This window comes from Myotis myotis, unplaced genomic scaffold, assembly GCF_014108235.1.
Source record: "Myotis myotis isolate mMyoMyo1 unplaced genomic scaffold, mMyoMyo1.p scaffold_m19_p_6, whole genome shotgun sequence".
Classification (NCBI taxonomy): Eukaryota; Metazoa; Chordata; class Mammalia; order Chiroptera; family Vespertilionidae; genus Myotis; species Myotis myotis.
Genome location: NW_023416368.1, coordinates 35,630,906 through 35,650,144, shown reverse-complemented (window position 1 = coordinate 35,650,144; position 19,239 = coordinate 35,630,906). Strand labels below are relative to the sequence as shown.

The following is a 19,239-nucleotide window of genomic DNA, read 5'->3' as shown; positions in this document are numbered from 1 at the left end:
GCCACATGCAAATACAAATATTGTATTTGTTCCCGTTTTGTTTTTTTACTTCAAAATAAGATATGTGCAGTGTGCATAGGAATTTGTTCATAGTTTTTTTTAAACTATAGTCCAGCCCTCCAATGGTCTGAGGGACAGTGAACTGGCCCCCTGTTTAAAAAGTTTGAGGACCCTTCCCTAGACCATGGGCCAAGGCTGCCAGGTAAACTCTGGGAGGGCACGGGGGAGGGGGCAGGATCAGCTTTCGCAGAGACCTGGTGAGGTCCTCTGCTGGACAGTCAGGGCAGAGAATGACAGGGATGGGCAGGAAGAACACTCCCCACATCCCAGGGGAAGCAGCCAGGCTGCACTGGGCTCTGCAGGCCCCTGGTTCCCGACTTGGGCTTCTCCAATAACAAAGAGTTGGCCCTGGTGAGGCGGGGGGAGCCTGATGCGGAGGCTGAAGTGCTTCTAGAAGCCCCAGCTTTCTCAAACCAGCTGGAACAGGTCCCTCTGAAAGCACCGGTGAGTTGGGCCTTACCCTAGAGAAGTCAAAGTGTGGCTCGTACTGTCCTCCCATTCCGTAATTAGCAACCTGGTGGGAAATAACAACGTTGGGCCTCGTCAGCAACATGAACAGCCCCAAAACAGCCCATGTCCCCAGGGGTACTATCTTCCCAGGTAACAACTAGAACTACCTGAACCCCCAAAACCAGAACCCCCAAGATCAGCCCCTCTAAGGTAGAAGGTAACAATGCCCGGCCAGCACAGGCAGAGCAAAGGCTGCAAACATGTCTACGGCTAGAGGGAGAGTAAGGCTGCAGCACAAATGTGGTTTCCCAAAGAGAACATGAGCCACCTGCATGTGGCCACTATGGAGAAGCTCCTGCCCTGCAGGGACACGCAGATGACAGCAGAGGGAGCCCTTGAGACAGGCCCCGGCCCAAGCCCTGTTTGGGAGATAATGAGAAGGTAATTCAGAGGAAAGCCAACAACAAACTCAAGACTGGGATTTCTTTTTTCAATACTAGTTTGGGAGCTTCTCAGTGCCTGGCACTGCTCCTGCCACGTCTGTCACCATGCCCATGGAGGGGCATATTCCTCCATCCCGCAGCTGTCCGCTGCATGGAGTACTCTGCCTCCAAGTGAAGCAGCAGCACGTGGGCGGCCAGCTGCAGGTGGCCAGAGCTGCTGCCCGACCTCGGTGCCCCCTGCAGGAGCCTGGGCCTGGAACAGGACCTGAGCCACCTCGCTCAGCAACCACTGGGTGTCGTTACTGGGATGAGAAACAGTAAAGGCCTTTGTGAATAGTTTATCAGCACAATGTAAGTCCTAAATCACGACAGTTATTTTGGCTTCAGGAGATATATTCAGTATGAAAGTTGGTCAATCAAGTGGCACCATCAAAGTCCTTCTGGGAACACTTGGCTACTGTGTCTTACTGAAACCCGAAAAGCCTGTGGGCTCAGTTATTAGTCCTCAGAAAATTGGTACTTTTAGTGTATTCTCGGCGATTTCAACCGTCAGGTGGAAAATGCTGCCTAGTTAGCAACAACGGAGGCCCTTAGACCCAGGGGAGGGCTGGGAGGGTGGACTTTACAAGAGAGAATCCTCCTTTTGGAGCATAAACAATATCTGTCTAATGGAATGAAGTGCAGAATTTGGGCAGCATGATTTTCGGTCGACACAAAAATAAAAACTTTGATATGAAGAATCAGGGGATGAAAAAATGCTGTCACCCACTGCTTCAGCCTTCAAGATCCCCATAGTCTAAATACCTGAGCACCCGGTTGTTGGTCAGGAGGCCTGGGTCAACAGGTGGCTGGAAGGCTAGAGGTGCCTCTAAGGAGGGAAATGCTAGAGCAGTTGCTGAAGTGACAGTATACATGCTTTTTCTGTGGATCCACTCTAATCGAGACCTTAGGAGAAAATTTTAAACATGACTGTGATCACCGTGCCACTGCATGGGGGAAAATCCCACCACTGCTTGTTGCTGGAGCTGCAGAGCAGACTGTATTTTCCAACACTCCCCCTTATTGGGTGGAGTGCATACATGTTCGGATCCCAGGGAGTGAGAGAAGCTGCATTGCTCTGGCCGGCTTATCTTTTAACAGTTGGGGAACCACATTTGATCATGGTGCTGCAGCCACTGTCCCTACACTATCTAATACTGTTCCCAAATAGTGCAAGTGTCATGGAAACTTCTGGATTTGCCGCAATCAGATTCATGGTCTGGTCAAACTCTGGTCCCCAGACACGTACCTTTAATAACAAGCAACTGCACATCAAAACTGATTCCTGTGAGGAGGTATTCATTTGAACCTTTAGAGCAGCGATTCTCAACCTGTGGGTCGCGACCCCTTTGGCGGTTGAATGACCCTTTCACAGGGGTAGCCTAAGACCATCCTGCATATCAGATACAGTGGGGTCTTGACTTACGAGTTTAATTCGTTCCGTGATGGAGCTCGTAACTTAAATTACTCGTATGTCAAATCAATTGTGAACGAGTGAGACACGTGATGCTGGGCTGATGTTGTGGCGTTCACTGTGACATTCGCTGCGCCAACTAGCGGTGGGGTATCTGAAGCTGGCTTGTAACCCGAATTTTAGCTTGCAACTCAAAGCAAAAAATTGGCTGAGAGACAGCTTGTTATCTCAAAAAACTCGTTAGTCAGGACACTCATAAGTCAAGGCCCCACTGTATTTACATTACGATTCATAACAGTAGCAACATTACAGTTATGAAGTAGCAACGAAAATAATTTTATGGTTGAGTCACAACATGAGGAACTGTATTTAAAGGGCCAGAAGGTTGAGAACCACTGCTTTAGAGAGTTAGTCATTTGAAAGATCAGGGTTTTTATGATGCAGAGATCAGAGTGAAGACACACACAAAAAAATAAAGTTAGAGCCCAGCAGGCATGGCTCAGTGGTTGAACGTCAACTTATGAATCAGGAGGTCACGGTTCAATTCCCGGTCAGGGCACATGCCTGGGTTGCAGGCTCAGTCCTCCGTGTGGAGTGTACAGGAGGCAGCCGATCAATGATTCTCTCTCATCGCTGATGTATCTATCTCTCTCTCCCTCTCCCTTCCTTTCTGAAATCATTTTTTTTTTTTAGTTAGAAATCCCTTTTTTGGTGAGGCTGAGATGTTGAGTTAGAAGTGTCTTCAATCGCAGAGAATTCTAGCAGCGTAGCCTCTCTTCCTCCATTGGGCCCTCATCCAATTCACAACAAAACCGCTTCACTTCAGCTGTAGTGAAGACACATCAACTACAGCTGAAAAAGTGTCAACAAGTAGAAGAGGAACCAGTTCCTTTCCAGAAGCCTGCAGCATTCCACAAGGACCCTGCGTGCATGTATGACACTGCAAGTGGTCCCCGTGGAATAAGCACTTAGAGACAGATGCTGAAGGCAGGTTCCTGTCCCCCAGACCATGTAGGGTCAAAGCTTGAAACACTGCTGGCTGGCAATGGAAGTGCCAAGACAGCACGAAAAGACAAAGCAAACAAACATGGTGCCTCGCCCTGGCTGGTGGTTGAGCTGATTGTGTCGCCCTGTACGCCAAAAGGCTGACAGTTCAATTCCCTGTCAGGGCACATGCCCAGGTTGTGTGTTCGGTCTCCAGTCAGGGTGTGTATGGGAGGCAACTGATCGATGTTTCTCTCTCACATTGATCCCCCCCCTTTCCTCTCTAAAATCAATAAAAATATACATATTTTTAAAAACTGCAGTTGATTTCACACATATCCATGAAGATGACCTTCAAATTTGTTTTTCTAATTGCTGAGAGAGAGAGAGAGAGAGAGAGAGAGAATATGAATGAATTTGCTTGGGTGTGTCCAGGCACAAGTTCAGAGAATCTTTTCCAAACGATTTTCAGTTAAATAGTCTAATAAACTCTCTGGCTGACCAGACCCTAATGTCAAGCCTACAGGTAAAGAGTGAGATCCTTAAACATGTAGAAGCTCTGGCCAAACAGATCCAGGGGATTCGAGAAAAATGCCAGTGAAATTTCTCTGACAGTGTCTCAGGCCATCACTACACAACAGCACCCACAGGTTCCGATGTTCCGGAGATGGCCAGTGCTGACTTGAACTCAGTAGACTGAGGTTTCATTATTAGGAGCTTCACCCAAAACTTCCCAGCACAGTGCTGCCACGTGTCTTCACAATCACCGTGGCAATGGGCAGGGAGCCAGGGCTCCACAGCGGGCACTTAGAGAAAAGCACTCCACCTTCACCAGCCAACTGGTCCGGGCCGCTCGCTTCTATCAATACCCCACAGAACACGTTACCTCCAAGGACCTTTGACTGGGACTCAGTACCATGCCCTCTGAAGGTATTCATAGCTCTCTTAGAGGTGTCCCTGGGACAACTCAGGGTTTCAGCTTCTGTATTTGAGAAGACATGAATGGCCACCATTCTGTATTTGAGAAGACACCACTGGCCTCTAGCTCCCAGTCACATAGACGATAATCGATATTTGCTGAATGTTAACTGTTGAATGCCGCAGGCATGCTTAATTCTGGCTTTCCCATGTGATGTCACTCCATATTCACAGCATTCTGCAGTCATACAGTTTATTGGACAGGCCTCCCTAAGCCTGGCCCTGGGCACCTTGGGAGCCCATGTATCCAGGAATACCCCCACCCAATCCAGGGACCCGCCATACCTGCAACAATTCTGCAGTCTTTACTGTTAGCCCTGTGATGTGCTGCATCCGACGGTTCACTCGAGCCACAACGGGATCATCGTCCTCCTCCAGCCAGGAGCTAAGGCAAAAGAGGGCGAGAAAGAGAGGAAGGGAAGACAGGCTTAGGTGAGGTCCTGCACTCTCTCCCCAGAGGCAGCATGGGTGAGTGCTCTACGCGGGGAGGGGTTGGACAGGTAGGACAAGCCAAGCCACCCTCCCTCAAGGAATCCCTGGGTAGGGCCTGGGAGGCCCTGGAGGTGGGGCTTGAACAGTCACCCTGCCACCATCACCTTTGCTGACCTTTTGGAAACCCTGTAGCTGGCAACAGTGAGGACGCCTGTCTTGGGATCACGAACAGTGGCTCGTGCAAGCTGGAAGGCAGGAAGAGAGGACAGATTTATCCTTCTTTGCCTTGAGTGTTCTCCTGGGGAGACTGGGACCAGATCTGCCAGTCAGGCCAGTGAGGGAAGAAGCTTCGCAGGCAATGGCTCTAGCTGAGGTCCCCATGATCCCGCAAGCCAGGCCAGTGCAGAAGTCTGGAGCTTCCACATTTCTGCTCTGCTGTCAGACCCTGGCCACTGCCCTGCTCAGTCCCCACCCACTCTTGTTTTCACCCAGGTCGGTGCTGTCTGCAGTTACGCCTATGGAGTCGGCCTGTCCATCCATCCATCTTCCCAGACAACCCCCTTTTTCACCAGGCCCCTGTACCACCCTTGCCTGAGCACAGCCTGCACGTGGCTGCTCCTGCCATTCAGACTATGCCAGCATCCCTGCGTCTCAGCTGAAAGGGCGAGACCTCAACCTAGAGGCCCTGATGCCCAGCGCTCCCCACGGTCGGTCCGGCATTCCCCGAGGCGGGCTCCCACCAGCCCGTCCCCGCCCCCACCCCCACCCCACCCCCCCGCCCGGCTCCCGGCACCGGCTCCCGGCACCGCACCGGCACCGGCGCTGGGTTGGCCGCCCCCCCCCCCCCCCCCCCCCCCCCCCCGGTTTCCAGCCCGGGAAGGCCGAGGGCTGCGGAGAGGGGGCAGGCCTGGGGCTCTGGGGGAGCAGGGGCGGCATGAGCCCCCTCCAGCAGGGGAACGGCGCCCCGGGCTCCTGGGTGCTGGGGAGCAGCCTGCGGCCTTCAGGGAGGGACACCTATCAAGGGGCAAAGATTGCGGCCTCCATCTTGCCCTGGGTCCTCCATTTTTGGGCAGAGCCATGTGCTCGGCGGGGGCTTCTTCCCGGAGGCCCAGGACGCTGCTGGCCACACCCAGGATTTCTCTGGACTAGCCAATGATAATCAAGGGAAGTACACGCCATCACTATGACCATATCCTGTGTAATGAGACACCGATGCGCCTGGCCAATCGGCAGGGCCCACAGTCCCCTCTCCTGCCCTTACTCCACCCTCCTATAACACCCCCCATCCCATCAGGCTTCGGTCTTTCTCTGCCACCTGCTGCTGTGCCAGTAAGGGGGGCAGGGGAGCCAGACCTAGGTTTGAAATAAATGACTCTTTGCTTTTGCATGGGACTCGCTGGCTCCCTGGTGGGCCCTTGGGAATCTTGAAATCTGGGCACAACATCAGCCTTACCTGCTCCTCTCAACCTGGTCAAGCCCACAGTCCTGCTGAACCTCAGTGGTCTCCTCTGCCAAACCTACCTAAACAGTCTCTTGCTGCCCCAGCTTACACTGGCTCCCACTGCTGCAGGAGCACATGCAGGCGGCACGGATCCCACCCCCTTAGGTAAAGTCTCAAAAGGTCAGATGATAGAATTGGGACATAAGTGAACTGCTGCCTGGAAGCAGCCACCTCACACATACACCTCACATGCACACATGTACACGCCACACACACGCACAGCCCTCACCTACCTCATCTCTCCCCAGTCTCCATAGACAGGTGACAGAAGCCAATTCTAGCATGTCATAATTGCAAGAGTTTCATCACAAGGTTTATGGAACTTGGGGGCTCAACAAGGGCTGAGTCATACATGTAGTCACCTGTTGGGAATGGCTGAGGGCATTTCCCCAAGCCTGAATAGGATATATTAAATTGACTGTTTGCTGCCAGATCAGCTCAGGCATCTTAATCTACATGTTATTGCCTCCTACTGGCCAAACACCTGAACAGCCGTAGGCTAATTCCCCCGTTCTGACAATGCTTGTGTATACCCTTTGAAGTATATTTCTCTGCCTCGCCTCAGGACAAATTGTGTTAATAAAAGGCATGGGGTCCTGCGATGAGAAAAACTTAGATCTTAGTTTCCCTTTAGCTAAGCTCCTCTGACCCCCAAATGCCTTTCAAAATTATCTTTCGTCTCTGGACTCCTATTTAATCTACGCACAGCCTTCTCCAGATTCCTGAACCCTTCTAGATGCTGGAACAAGAGCCCCGGCAGAAGGTGCAGCGATAGACTCCCAGGAAGGACCTGCTGCCGAGAGCCAGCCCCCAGTGCTTCAGCTGTAGACTGTCCTAACGAACTCACACGGGTGGGAACACAGACCCAGATATCCCACCCCAACAGCACTTCCCCTTCATCTCCATAAACACCTAATGAGTGCCTACTGCATGCTTGGCACTATGCTGGGTGACTAACACGTGGCCCCTGCCCTCATGCAACTCAGTCAAGTGAGGAAGGCAGAACACTAGCTGGGTAAGTGCAGCACAGCACGGGAAGAGCTGGGGGGGGGGGGGGTGCTTAATGTCAGTGGGAGCCCAGTCTGCAGGGTCAAGAATGGTTTCCTGCAGGAGGGGATTGTGTAGCTGAGACTTGAAGGGTAAGCAGGAGTTAGCCAAGTGGTGGAGCATCACAGGAAGAAGGAAGGAACGGCAATGCAGAGGGCCAGGGATGAAAATGGGTGTGGCTCTATGTCTGTGGGTGATAAGTTAGACATAAGAGAAGAGAATAGGCTACAGAGGCAAGTGTGTTGGGGGGGGGAGTCGTGGGGGGCTGAGTCTAGATGTGACCTTGTGGCAAATAAGAAACAGGGAAGGCTTTTATACAGGGTAGGACACTCATAGTCTGAATGTAAGAAGGATCCCTGTGGACACCTCGAGGAAAGTTGAGGAGGAACACAGTGGGAACAAGGAGGCCAGTGGGGAAGTCAAGGCAGAAGTGAGGGCAAGAGATGATGGTAGTCTGGGCAGGGGTAGCAGAAGGGATGGAGAGGAGCAGATGGCCCAGAGGTGGTCAGGAGGTGCAATCAACCAACCTGGACGCTATGCTGCCCTAGCATGTTCTGGTAGGACAACCAGAGCACCCGGACGGAGGGCTTTCCTGAGCGTCTGCCTACGGCTCCTCCCTGATGACAACTGTGGGGGCAGCTAGACCCCATCCAAGCATCGGAGCCTCACTGCTGGCCTGACACCCACAGAGACCTGGGCAGCTGTGCTCTGCTCCCGAGGACAGACAGGGCTATTTTGAAAACAGGCTGGGGACTCCCAGGCAGCTGCCAAGCATTCCCCACCGGCCAAGTTAAGCTCGCCGGCCCCACTTCAAAGCCAGCACAGCATCTGTCCCCCACAGGCTCCGGAAAAGGAGAGGTCAGCGTGTTTGGCTCTTCACATGGCTTCTGTTCAAAGACAAGTTTTCTCAACATCCCCTCCACTGCCCCTGCCACACACATGCATGCGTGCACCCCGTTACATACACACACACACACACAGAAGTGTTTCACTGCCTGGGTCTAAGGAACATGTGAGGAATTTCTCAGGAGATTCTGACACAGGAAAGTGTTTTACTTCCTTGGAGGGCTTTGGAGCTGATGCGGGGAGTGCAAAGTGGGAGGGGGGAGGTCCCCATTCTCCACGCATACTGGCTAGACCAGGGGTCCTCAAACTACGGCCCTGCGGGCCACATGCAAATACAAATATTGTATTTGTTCCCGTTTTGTTTTCTTACTTCAAAATAAGATATGTGCAGTGTGCATAGGAATTTGTTCATAGTGGTTTTTTTTTAAACTATAGTCCGGCCCTCCAACGGTCTGAGGGACCAGTGAACTGGCCCCCTGTTTAAAACGTTTGAGGACCCCTGGGCTAGACCCTCCCTTGGCCACATCTATGATACAACTGACGCTAGTACCCCCAAATCAAGGTCACTCAACATGAGGTCCAGGGCGCGGGACAGGAACCTAGGCTTCCTCTTGGCCACTACAATTCTATTAGGAGCAGAGCAGCAGTAGGTCCAGCTGAGTCCTCCCTCCTCCTGACCAGTGACAGGGGAGTGGTGGGGATATGGCAGCAAGCAGTTCTCTTTGAAAGATGTCAAATGGAAGCAAATCTCTTATGAACTAGAAATAGAAAAGTAACTTTATAATATGATGACATATATACAAAACTAACAGCCAACTGCATACTTAGCAGTGAAATACCAGAAGAATCTTCAGTTAGTTACAAGACAAGGATGCCTCTTATTTCAGTGCTCCAAAAGCTCTGGGCAGCTCACTAAGGCATTGAAAACAAAAGAACTATAAATATTAAGAAGAAGACAACATTTTTCTGTTGCAGGTGATGCTACTATCTGAACAACCCAAGAGAATCAGCTGAAAACCAAAAGAGGAATAAGAAATAAGTTCAGTGACACGCTGTGACCTGCACAAGTCTGTTTCCACGTGGGCAAGAGGAACATAAGGACACAGCCTGCTTAACAGACCTAAGCACTTAGGACAGGGCCTGCCACACTTAAGAACTCGGTCAATATTAGCTCTTACTATGAAATATGCAATCAACAGTTTAGCATATAATCACAAACTAATACAACAATGCAACCAGTAAAAATATAACAATGAAGAAACAAAACGAAGTGACTAGCAAGAAAACTACGGAGGAATAAACGTAAGAAGAAATATGCAGGGCTTTATGAAGACAATGGTAAGAGATATGAATCAATGAGGTCACCCAGAAGGCTCTTGGATGAGAAGACTCGATATTGTAAAAATGATCCCTCTCCCCCTGTGCAGGAGTAGTCCCAATCAGGAGCTCCGCAGGCCCCAGCCCGGCAGCACCTCCTAAAATCTCACCCACACACACCAGCTCCCAGCAGGTAAGCTGACGCTTCTCACGGTGTGCCTGCCCTGCCCCGTGTGCCCTTCTATCCTAGCAGCTGTGCTCTGCTCAGCTGACCTGGCTGTCCACATCGGCTCCTCAATATTCTTCCCCACTGGACCCAGAGACCCACAAGGTCACACCGAGTTCTCAGCACCTCAGCACCCCCACAGCGGACTCATGCTGGACACTGGCCAAGGCTAGCGGGCTAAGCGACAAACGGCCCCACGGTACCAGGACCCAAGAAGGACCTGCAGAGACACCTACTTTGGGTTTTGCGATCTCCTTGATCCTCTGGATTTCCTCATCAGACATGACGTCGTAGTACCTGACGATGTGCGGGCTGTCCCACTCGTCCTCCTCTTTGAAGGGGGCGATGAGCAGCTGTGGCGTCCTGTTGCCATCGTGGTACCTACAGAAAAGCCTCTTCTGCCTCTTGGGTGTCTGGGGAGCACAGAGCAACAGCCCTGAGCTGAGTGAGTCCTAAGCCCTGCCCCAGGCTGGCTGGCTGCAGACACTGGTCTCACACCCTGTGTCCAGCAGCGGCTCCCTCCCACCCCACCTCAGCTTGATGGGCATAAAATGATGCCCCAAACATCAGGCAATGTTTCTTCTTTCCCAAGGTCTGTGGCAGAGGGTGACCCTTGACCTTTTTCACAGAGATGTGAGTAGGTTTAAAGGGCTGGGGCAGGGGGGAGCCTTTCCAGGAGGAAGGGCCGGGGGGAGCGAGGCAGTCAGGCCAGGAAAAGGCCGAGAGTGCCCACACCTGAGCCTCCCTAAGGACGCACTGGGATCCCAGGGCTCTCAAGGCTGGTGATACCCGACACCAAATTCCAGCAACTGCTGAGTTCCAGCAACTGTCCTATCTCTACTACAGAGACCAGGACTTCCCTTGGGAACTGAGTAATGTCCACATGCAGGGTTTTTCCCAACAGAAACTGGGCAGGTTGGGGTGGGGAGGGGAGCTCAGCAATAACTTAGAGGATTGAAAATCTACCTGAGATGTGAGGGGAGAGTCTCCTGTCCTATATCTCAAAGAACGTCCACACGTCACCCTCAGCAGATACTACAAAGAACTAGGGAAGATGCTGAGAAATAACTCACAGAGAAACTTCCTCCCCAAATCTGCCCGTCCAGAGCCAAAGCCCGGTCCACGGCCTGGGCCGCTGGCCCACCCACATGTCTCACCAGTTTGACGCCCTCCCCACGACAGAGGCTCTCGTAGACGTCCCTCTCGGGCAGGTAGTCCGCAGGCCTCTCGTAGATGCTGTCCTGGGGCGCTTGTCCAGCTTCTGTCTGATTTGATCCCATTTTTCCTCTTTCTTCCTCCAGCAACTGTTCAAAGTAACGCAGATTCCCTCCAGCTCGTTCATGGCTCGGGTCTAGAAAAGGCAAAGAACAAGAAGGAAAAGGAAACCACAAACATCTGTTAGGTCATTTAGAGAAATTATTCTATAAGCAGTTTCTCTCCCAGCAGCTCACTCGCATGCAGCATCCTGCCTTCCACAGCACCTCATCAGGGTTCGCGAGTCAGAGCAGAAAATCCAACACATGTTCTCTCTGCTCTGGTCAGTGACGAGATAGAAGCAACAAAGGGGGCACACTTGGCTGGCCACTGAGGCGGCTGTCTTCTCAGGCCGCCCAGGAGGTCCCAAGGACACAGGTCCAGAGTCCTGCCTCCTCTCCCGACCTGGCTGTGTGCCATTGACATTTGTCCCCTAGAGCGCACCCATCCCTGGTGACCACATCACATGCTGGCCACAGCTAGAAGGCAGGCTGAAATACTGGCAAAAAGAACAGCTACGTGACACTGCCACAGCTTCAGCTTGTGGGCCTCACAACACGAGGAGCACGCTTGGCAGGATTACTGTGCCCCTCCTTGGATGAGGAAACTGAAGCCCAAAGGTCTCCTGACTCCCTGTCCAAGGCTCTTACTAACATGACAGAATCTACAAAGCTCTCGTCCCACATCAGTCTTGCTGGACACTCCTATGCTATGACATCAGAGTCATGAAAAGCATCAGCATAAGAAAGTCTTTGCTGGTCTGTGAAATTCCAGACTATGGTGTTCCCATATGTTACTAAAAGGATGCTTTATTTAGTTAGTCAGTCCTCACCCCAGGATATTTTTTCTATTGATTTTTAGAGAGAGCAAAGGGAGAGAGGGAGCGGAAGAAGGGGGGAGGGGTGGCAGAGAGAGGAAGAGAGAAAAACTATGTGAGAGAGACACATTGATTGGTTGTCTCCTGCCCATGCCCCAACTGGAGCCAGGGATCGAACCTGCAACCCAGGTACCAGGAATTGACCCTGCGACCCTTTGGTCTGTGGGCCAACCCTCTAACCACTAAGCCACATTGACCAGGGCAGTGCTTTTGATCTCCTTCAGTCCCATAGCACAAGACACATAATGCCATGGCAAGTCCACCAGTTAGACTCAGGGTCAGGCCATGGTCACTGCAGCAACTCTGGAGTATAGCTTACTCTCAAACTACAATAAAACCTCCATCATGCATAATAGCAGATGCACTGTGGGCCTCATAACACGAGGATTCCTAAAATGCAGGAGGATTCCCCAAACAGAACTGAGTTGGTTAAGGAGCTAGCTGGTCGCTGGGCTGGGTCCAAAAGCGGTAAGGCATTAGCCACTGCCAGTGGACAGGTCAGACTGGCTCAGTCCTAGGAGAATGGCCAGGTAGTGGCCAGCGGAGTAACCAGTCCTCCTGCCAGCTGCCCACCCCGACCTGACCTCCCCCTAACCTTCTCACCAAGAGAGAGCAGGCGGCGGGTGAGCTCCAGGGCGCGGCGCACGTCGCCCAACTGGAAGACAGCGTAGCTCAGGTAGTCCAGCACCTGGGCCTTGGTGGTGACGGCCTCCTCCCCAGCATCCAGCTGCTTCAGCACCTGCTCCATCCACAGCACCGTGTGGTAATAGTCCCCTTCGTTGTAGGCTGAGCGGCCCATCCCAAAGCAGTCGTCTGCACTCATCACTGCCTGGTACTTGGTTCCTGCAGCAGGACAGGCAAACAGTCAGGCACCAAAGAGCCTCTGTGTGAGGGAGAGAGATTGCCACGCCAGGGAAGCCTGGGCCGCTGGCCGGGGGCATCATCCCAGCAGAGCCTTACCAGGGCTTCAGACCACACACCTCAAAGGGCCATTGCTACAGTGAGCACAGCCAGGCTGGCTCTACCTTGGGTTGGGGTTCACAGCCAATCTCCTGGCCTCAGACTCCCCTTCTCCCCAGTGGGAAGGGGCCTTTGCTACAGCGGAGCCCAGGAAACCCACCAAGAAGTAGTTTTCAGGAAAGCATGAATGTCCTGTGAGCCACACAGACGGTATCTGCTGGGCAGCTGGATGTGTGGGTCTGGAGAGTAAAAAAAAATTAGTTGAATATAAAAAAACAGAACCTAGGTGGCATCTAAAGCCATGGATGAGGATAACTGCTCCCAGGAAGAGTCTGAGGAAAGAGTAGAGAAGGTGGCTGAGACCAGAGCCCCAGGGAGCACCTATACAGAAAGGACAGAGGAAGAATTGCACTGGGAGGGACATAAGAGGTAAGAGCAAAAGAAGGAGCAGGAGCCATGAGAGACACCAAGGGAGGCCAAGAGCCAAGGCTGCAGTGCCAGATTTGGCCGTTAGGTGGCAGGGAACTTGCTGAGCATCATTTCAGCAGGTCCTGTGACCATAGGTCATCCACTGTGGGCTGAGCCCTGGAAAGTGACCATGAAAATAGTTTAAAATCAAGAAGATGTGGTGTGTTAGCCATGGGGAGATGCAGGCTTTAAGGTGGGGGCAACGTGGGAGGGTCTGTGAGTGTGTTCAGAGAACAATGAAAGCAGGTCCTATGGAGAACAAGGAGGAGCTGTGACCCACCCTACCCCCATCCCCCCCACCCCAGTCATGGAAATCAAGGAGCTTCCCTACAACCCAGTAACTGGGACAGGGCTGACATGGAAGAGCTGCCTCTTAGTGGGCTCTTTCTGCCTGATGTCTCTGCACGGAATGAGACCCCTGCTGCAATGGGTTGGCTGCTTTAGAGACCAGAGCCTGCTCGCCCTGGTGGCTCAGGAACAATGTGGAATAGGAAGTTGGGGACAGTAAATACAAGATGAAGCTCGTAGGCAGGCCAGAGCCTCTGTGTTAGGGCAGAGGGCTCTTTGTGCCCCTGTCCACGCTCCACGGACCTCCACAGAGCTCCTCTGGCTCTGCAGGCCCAGGAACACGCATTGATGGAGGCTGTAACACAGGTGAGAGGGCTGGGGCTCTGGGTCAGGGACAAGGTGTGTTTCACTATGGCACCCACCTGCTGTGTGACTATGGACAAGTTACTTAGCCTCTCTGAGTCTTAGTCCTCTTATCTCGAAATAGAGATAATAGCATCAATTTTAGAGGATTTGTGCCAAGAATTCAAAGAAATTATCTATGAAGATATCTCCTATGATCCCTAGGATTATAATTATCTATAGCTTTTATCGACATGTCTCACAGATGCCAAGAATGGAACAAATTATTCACAAGTACTCAGCATCTTCCCCAGAAGCCAACTCAAATATCTATTCCATGCAAAGTGCTCCCTAGACAGTGCTCCCTGGAGTGCCAGTTAAGCTGACTGAGTGCTGAGGGCAATCATACTTGGAGCCCTGCTGATGTGGGTAAAGGTGTTCCTTCAGAGGGCATGGGGTGAACAAAGGAGCTGAGTGGTGAGGAAGCTTAGAACAGTCAAGGGCAAAGAGTCCAGAGAGATAAGGTCATGCAGGACCTCAAACACCACACGTAGGAGGAATTTAGGTTTAGCCCTGAATTGACCACGCGTAGGAGTGTGCTGGAGATACACAAGTCACAATGGTACTTCAACAATACAATTGAGAAAGAAGTGATCATGAGGCTGGAGTCAGGGCCTCCAAGTACAGAAGACATTAGGGAGGTGGAACCTACAGGCCTTAGGATTCTGGCTTTGGCAGCCAATGGATGGAGGTGCCTTTTTTTTTTATGGGAGAAAACTGGCTCTTTATTTATTTTTAATCTTTATTGTTGAAAGTATTACATATGTTCCCTTTTTTCCCCCATCAACCCTATCCAGCCCATCCCCACACACCACCCCAGGCCCTCACCACCCCACTGTCTGCATCTAAGGGTTATGCATATATGCATACAAGATCTTTGGTTGATTACCTCCCACCCACCTTCCCTCTGAGATTCCACACTCTATTCCATGCTTCCATGTCTCTGGACCCACTCCATCAGTTTATTTTGTTGATTAGATTCCACATATGAGTGAAATCATGTCTCTGACTGACTTATTTCACTTAGCATGATACTCTCCAGGTCTGGATGGAGGTGTTTTTGCTGAGATAAAGGGTGAGGGAGAGGGGTAGACAGCTGTAAGAAGGACAAGGATTTTAGTTTGGACATGTGAATTTTGAGGAGCCCAGTGGGACACCCAAGTAGAGATGTCCCATAGGCATTTGTCTATACTGTCTGGAGACAAGCTCAAGAGACAAGCCTTGACAAGGAACACAGATCTGGATGTCATCCATGTACAGGTGATACTTCAACTGATGGAAACGGCTGGGCTCACTTGGGAAGGATGTAGGGAGGACACGAGGTAGGGCTGGAATTCTAGGGAATAACTCCCTCCACCTCTCACTCCTCTAGGACGCAGATGGGTAGAAGGTAGAAGATCAATGCTTGGTGGCTCCCTCTTCTCATCAATCCTTCTCACAGGTGCCCTGAGCTGCCTTCTCCCTGGTCTCATGGCCTGGGTGTCTAAGAAGAAGCCTATACCCCATCGTGCTGGTTTATAGACTTCTCAGTACTAGGGCTCTAGGCCTTGACCACCCAACAACAGAGAGCCTCTTTCTCCCACAAACCATAATTCCTGTGCTCGTACCTCCTCCAGGGTCCCCCTGGGTGAGGTGGCATCCAAGGTTTAATGAAGTCTAACTGAATTCTGGGTTTATTGGCATCTAACACCCCCCCCCCCAAAAAAAAGACCCAATATATCTTCTTATAAATATACTAGAGGCCCAGTGCACGAAATTTGTGCACAGATAAGGTCCCTAGTGGCTGCCGGCTGCTGACTGGGGCCTCCCTTTCCCCGCTGCTGGCTGCTGGCTGGGGCCTCCCTTCCCCCGCTGCTGGCTGCTGGCTGGGGCCTTCCTTCCCCAGCTGCCAGCTGGGGCTTTCCTTAATTCCATGCCACCCCCTGGTGGTCAGCGTACATCATAGAGAGCGATCAAATTCCTGGTCAGTTGAACTCCCAAGAGGACACTTAGCATATTAGGCTTTTATATATATACTAGAGGCCCGGTGCACAAAAATTTGTGCACTCCGGGGGGAGGGGGGGGGGGCCCTCAGCCAGGCCTGTGACCTCTCCCAGTCTGGGACCCCTCGGGAGAAACGACCTGCTGGCTTAGGCCTGCTCCCGGGTGGCAGAGGGCAGGACCAATCCCTAGGTGCAACCCCTGGTCGGGCTTAGAGCAGGGCCCATTGGGGAGTTGGGGTGCCGCCCCTGTCATGCACAGAGCAGGGCAGATCGGGAGGTTGCGATGCCACCCTCAGTCACGCTCAGGGTAGGGCCGATTGGGGGGTTGGGGCACCGCCCCCTGTCACACTCAAGGCAGGGTCAATGGGGAGGTTGCGGCACCACCCTGTCACGCACAGAGCAGGGCCCATCAGGGGGTTGAGGAGCTCCCCGCTGTCACTCACAGAGTAGGGCTGATAGGGGAGTTGGGGCACCGCCCCCTGTCACACACAGAGCAGGGTGGATCAGGGGGTTGGGGCACCACCCTCTATCACCCACAGAGCAGGGCCAATCAGGGGGTTGGGGCGCCACCACTGTCACGCACAGAGCAGGGCCCATCAGGGGATTGAGGAGCTCCCCCATCACTCACAGAGTAGGGCCGATGGGGGAGTTGGGGCACCGCCCCCTGTCACACACAGAGCAGGCCGGATCAGGGGGTTGGGGCGCCGCCCTCTATCACCCACAGAGCAGGGCCGATCAGGGGGTTGTGGCTCCGCCACTCTCACACTTAGGGAAGGGCCGATGGGGAGGTTATGGCTCTACCCCGTCACACACAGAGCAGGGCCCGTGGGGTGAGGGGGTTGGGGTGCCGCACCCTGTCACACACAGAGCCGCAGGGTGATCAGGGGGTTGGGGACCTCCTCCCTATCAGGCACAGAGCAGGGCTGATCAGGGGGTTGGGGCGCCTTCCCCTGTCACAAACAGCAGGGCGGATAGGGAGGTTGTGGCCCCGCCGCCTGTCACACAGAGCCGCAGGGCGATCAGGGGGTTTGGGTGCTGCCCCCTATCACGCTGATCCCGGTGCCGGGAGGCCTCGCGGCTCCGCTGATCCCGGTGCTGGGAGGCATATTACCCTTTTACTATATAGGATAGAGGCCTGGTGCATGTGTGGGGGCCGGCTGGTTTGCCTTGAAGGGTGTCCTGGATCAGGGTGGGGGTCCCCACTGTGGTGCCTGGCCAGCCTGGGTGAGGGGCTGATGGCTGTTTGCAGCTGGTCACACACCCTTCAGGGTGGGGGTCCCCACTGGGGTGCCTGGCCAGTCTGGGTGAGGGGCTGAGGGCTGTTTTCAGGATGGCGGGTGACGGAAGCTCCCAACCGCTCCTTTTTTTCTTTTTCTTTTTTTTTTATTCTGGGCCAGCTTTAGCTCTGAGGCTCCAGCTCTGAGGCCTCAGCTGCTGAAAGTAGGTATCTGGTTTGTTTAGGTTCTATAATTGAAACTCTGTATCAACTCCAGCTCTGAGATCCCGGGCTCACTGAAAGCTGGTTTCTGGGGTTTTGTTTAGCTTCTATATATGTAACTATGTTTCAAACTGCCGGCTCAGAGGCCGGCAAGGCAGGCGGGGAACGTTGCAGTCCTCTGTCACTGAAGCAAACAAGCCTCATGTTCAGTTTAAGCTGCCTGGCTGCCGGCTGCCATCTTGGCTGGCAGTTAATTTGCATATCTCCCTGATTAGCCAATGGGAAGGGTAGCGGTCGTACGCCAATTACCATGTTTCTCTTTTATTAGATAGGAAAAGGCTAATATGCAAAGTGTCCCCTCGGCCAGGAGTTTGACCAGGGGGCAGGGCCAGCCCACCAACCACTCGTGGCCCTATCCCCCAGCCAGCCCTGCTCCCGATGGGCCTCCCCACACCATGATCAGGGGCAGGGCTGACTGGCTGACTTTCCGCATCCCCTCCCCCCAGCTGGCCCAACCTGATCATCCCTGATTGGGGCGGGCCGGCCAGATCACACCCGTGCATGAATCCGTGCACTGGGAGGCCCGGTGCACGGATTCATGCACCACTGTGAAACCGGCTCTCCGACATCCCCCAAGGGGTCCCAGATTGCAAGAGGGTGCAGGCCAGGCCGAGGAACCCCACCTGTGCATGATCAGGGCTGGGGAGGGACCACAGGAGGGCTCCAGGCGTGTCCGGCCCAACTTGCCTAGTCCTGATCGGCTGGACCCCAGCAGCAAGCTAACCTACCAGTCGGAGCATCTGCCCCATGGTGGTCAGTGCGCATCATAGCTACTGGTCGAACTGTGAACAGTCGGACACTTTGCATATTAGGCTTTTATTATATAGGACTGGAGCAATCAGTGGGAAAGGGGCCTTGGGGAGGAAAAATGAGAGAGGGAGGGAGGGAAGGAGGGAGGGAGGGAGAGAGGGAGAGGGAGAGGGAGAGGGAGAGGGAGAGGGAGAGGGAGAGGGAGAGGGAGAGGGAGAGGGAGAGGGAGAGGGAGAGGGAGAGGGAGAGGGAGAGGGAGAGGGAGAGGGAGAGGGAGAGGGAGAGGGAGAGAGAGAGGACTATGACCATAGATGCCAAAAGAGAAAGGGCAGAGATCAGTGTCCCAAAATTCAAAGAAAGGGTGAATATCAGGCAATCGGTGTTTCACATGCCTCAGAAAAGTGAAAGAACATTATGCCTGAAAGCTGTCCTCTGGCTTTACAGGCTGACTGGCCACTGGTGACCTTACAGCTGAAGGATTAGTGGACCGGAGGGGGAGAAGGCCAAACTTTGTGCGTTCAGGAGGGCATGGGAATCAAGGAAGTGGAGAGAAACTAGATGTCTGTTCAGCAGCTTCACCAGGAGGGAAAAGAACTAGATCAGCAGTAGACACTCAGAAGGGCCTTGGATCCTGGGGGAAGATTTGTAAGATGAGCTAGAACAGAGCTGTGTGTGAGCTCAGGGGCAGGTAGAGCCCAGAGAGGTACACAAAGAATGAAAGGGACAGAACTGCAACTGAGGGCACATAGGACACAGGGCTGGGAGTCATGAGATCAGTCTTGGGCAAGAAGAAATCAAAGGGAGGGGGCAGAAGTGGGTCTGGGCAGATCTGAGTGGTGCTCTAGGAGCAAGAGCCAAGGGGGCCTGAGCAGCAGCCTCAGCTTTCTCTGAGGTTCAGAAGGAGAGGAACTGGCTAATACAGGGAGGAAGGCTGTGGGCCAGGGCTCTGGGGAGACAGCTTCCATGGGAAGGGGAGACTGGCAGCAACTGGAAACCCAAGAGAGGCTCACCCCCAGAGGTGAC

At 53.1% G+C, this 19,239-nt stretch overlaps 1 protein-coding gene across 8 annotated transcripts in view; it reads right to left on the bottom strand.

The window, feature by feature from the left end:
• Positions 1–19,239, bottom strand: part of P4HA2 (prolyl 4-hydroxylase subunit alpha 2) — a 39,608-nt gene that overhangs the window by 5,921 nt on the left and 14,448 nt on the right. For all 8 annotated transcript variants that reach the window (XM_036313711.1, XM_036313714.1, XM_036313716.1 and 5 more), the window contains 6 exons: positions 12,472–12,711; positions 10,895–11,088; positions 9,974–10,150; positions 4,975–5,045; positions 4,654–4,753; positions 521–574 (listed from right to left, as the gene is read on the bottom strand). In XM_036313711.1, the coding sequence (XP_036169604.1) occupies positions 521–574; positions 4,654–4,753; positions 4,975–5,045; positions 9,974–10,150; positions 10,895–11,088; positions 12,472–12,711 (836 nt within the window). The remainder of the gene's footprint in view (positions 1–520; positions 575–4,653; positions 4,754–4,974; positions 5,046–9,973; positions 10,151–10,894; positions 11,089–12,471; positions 12,712–19,239) is intronic.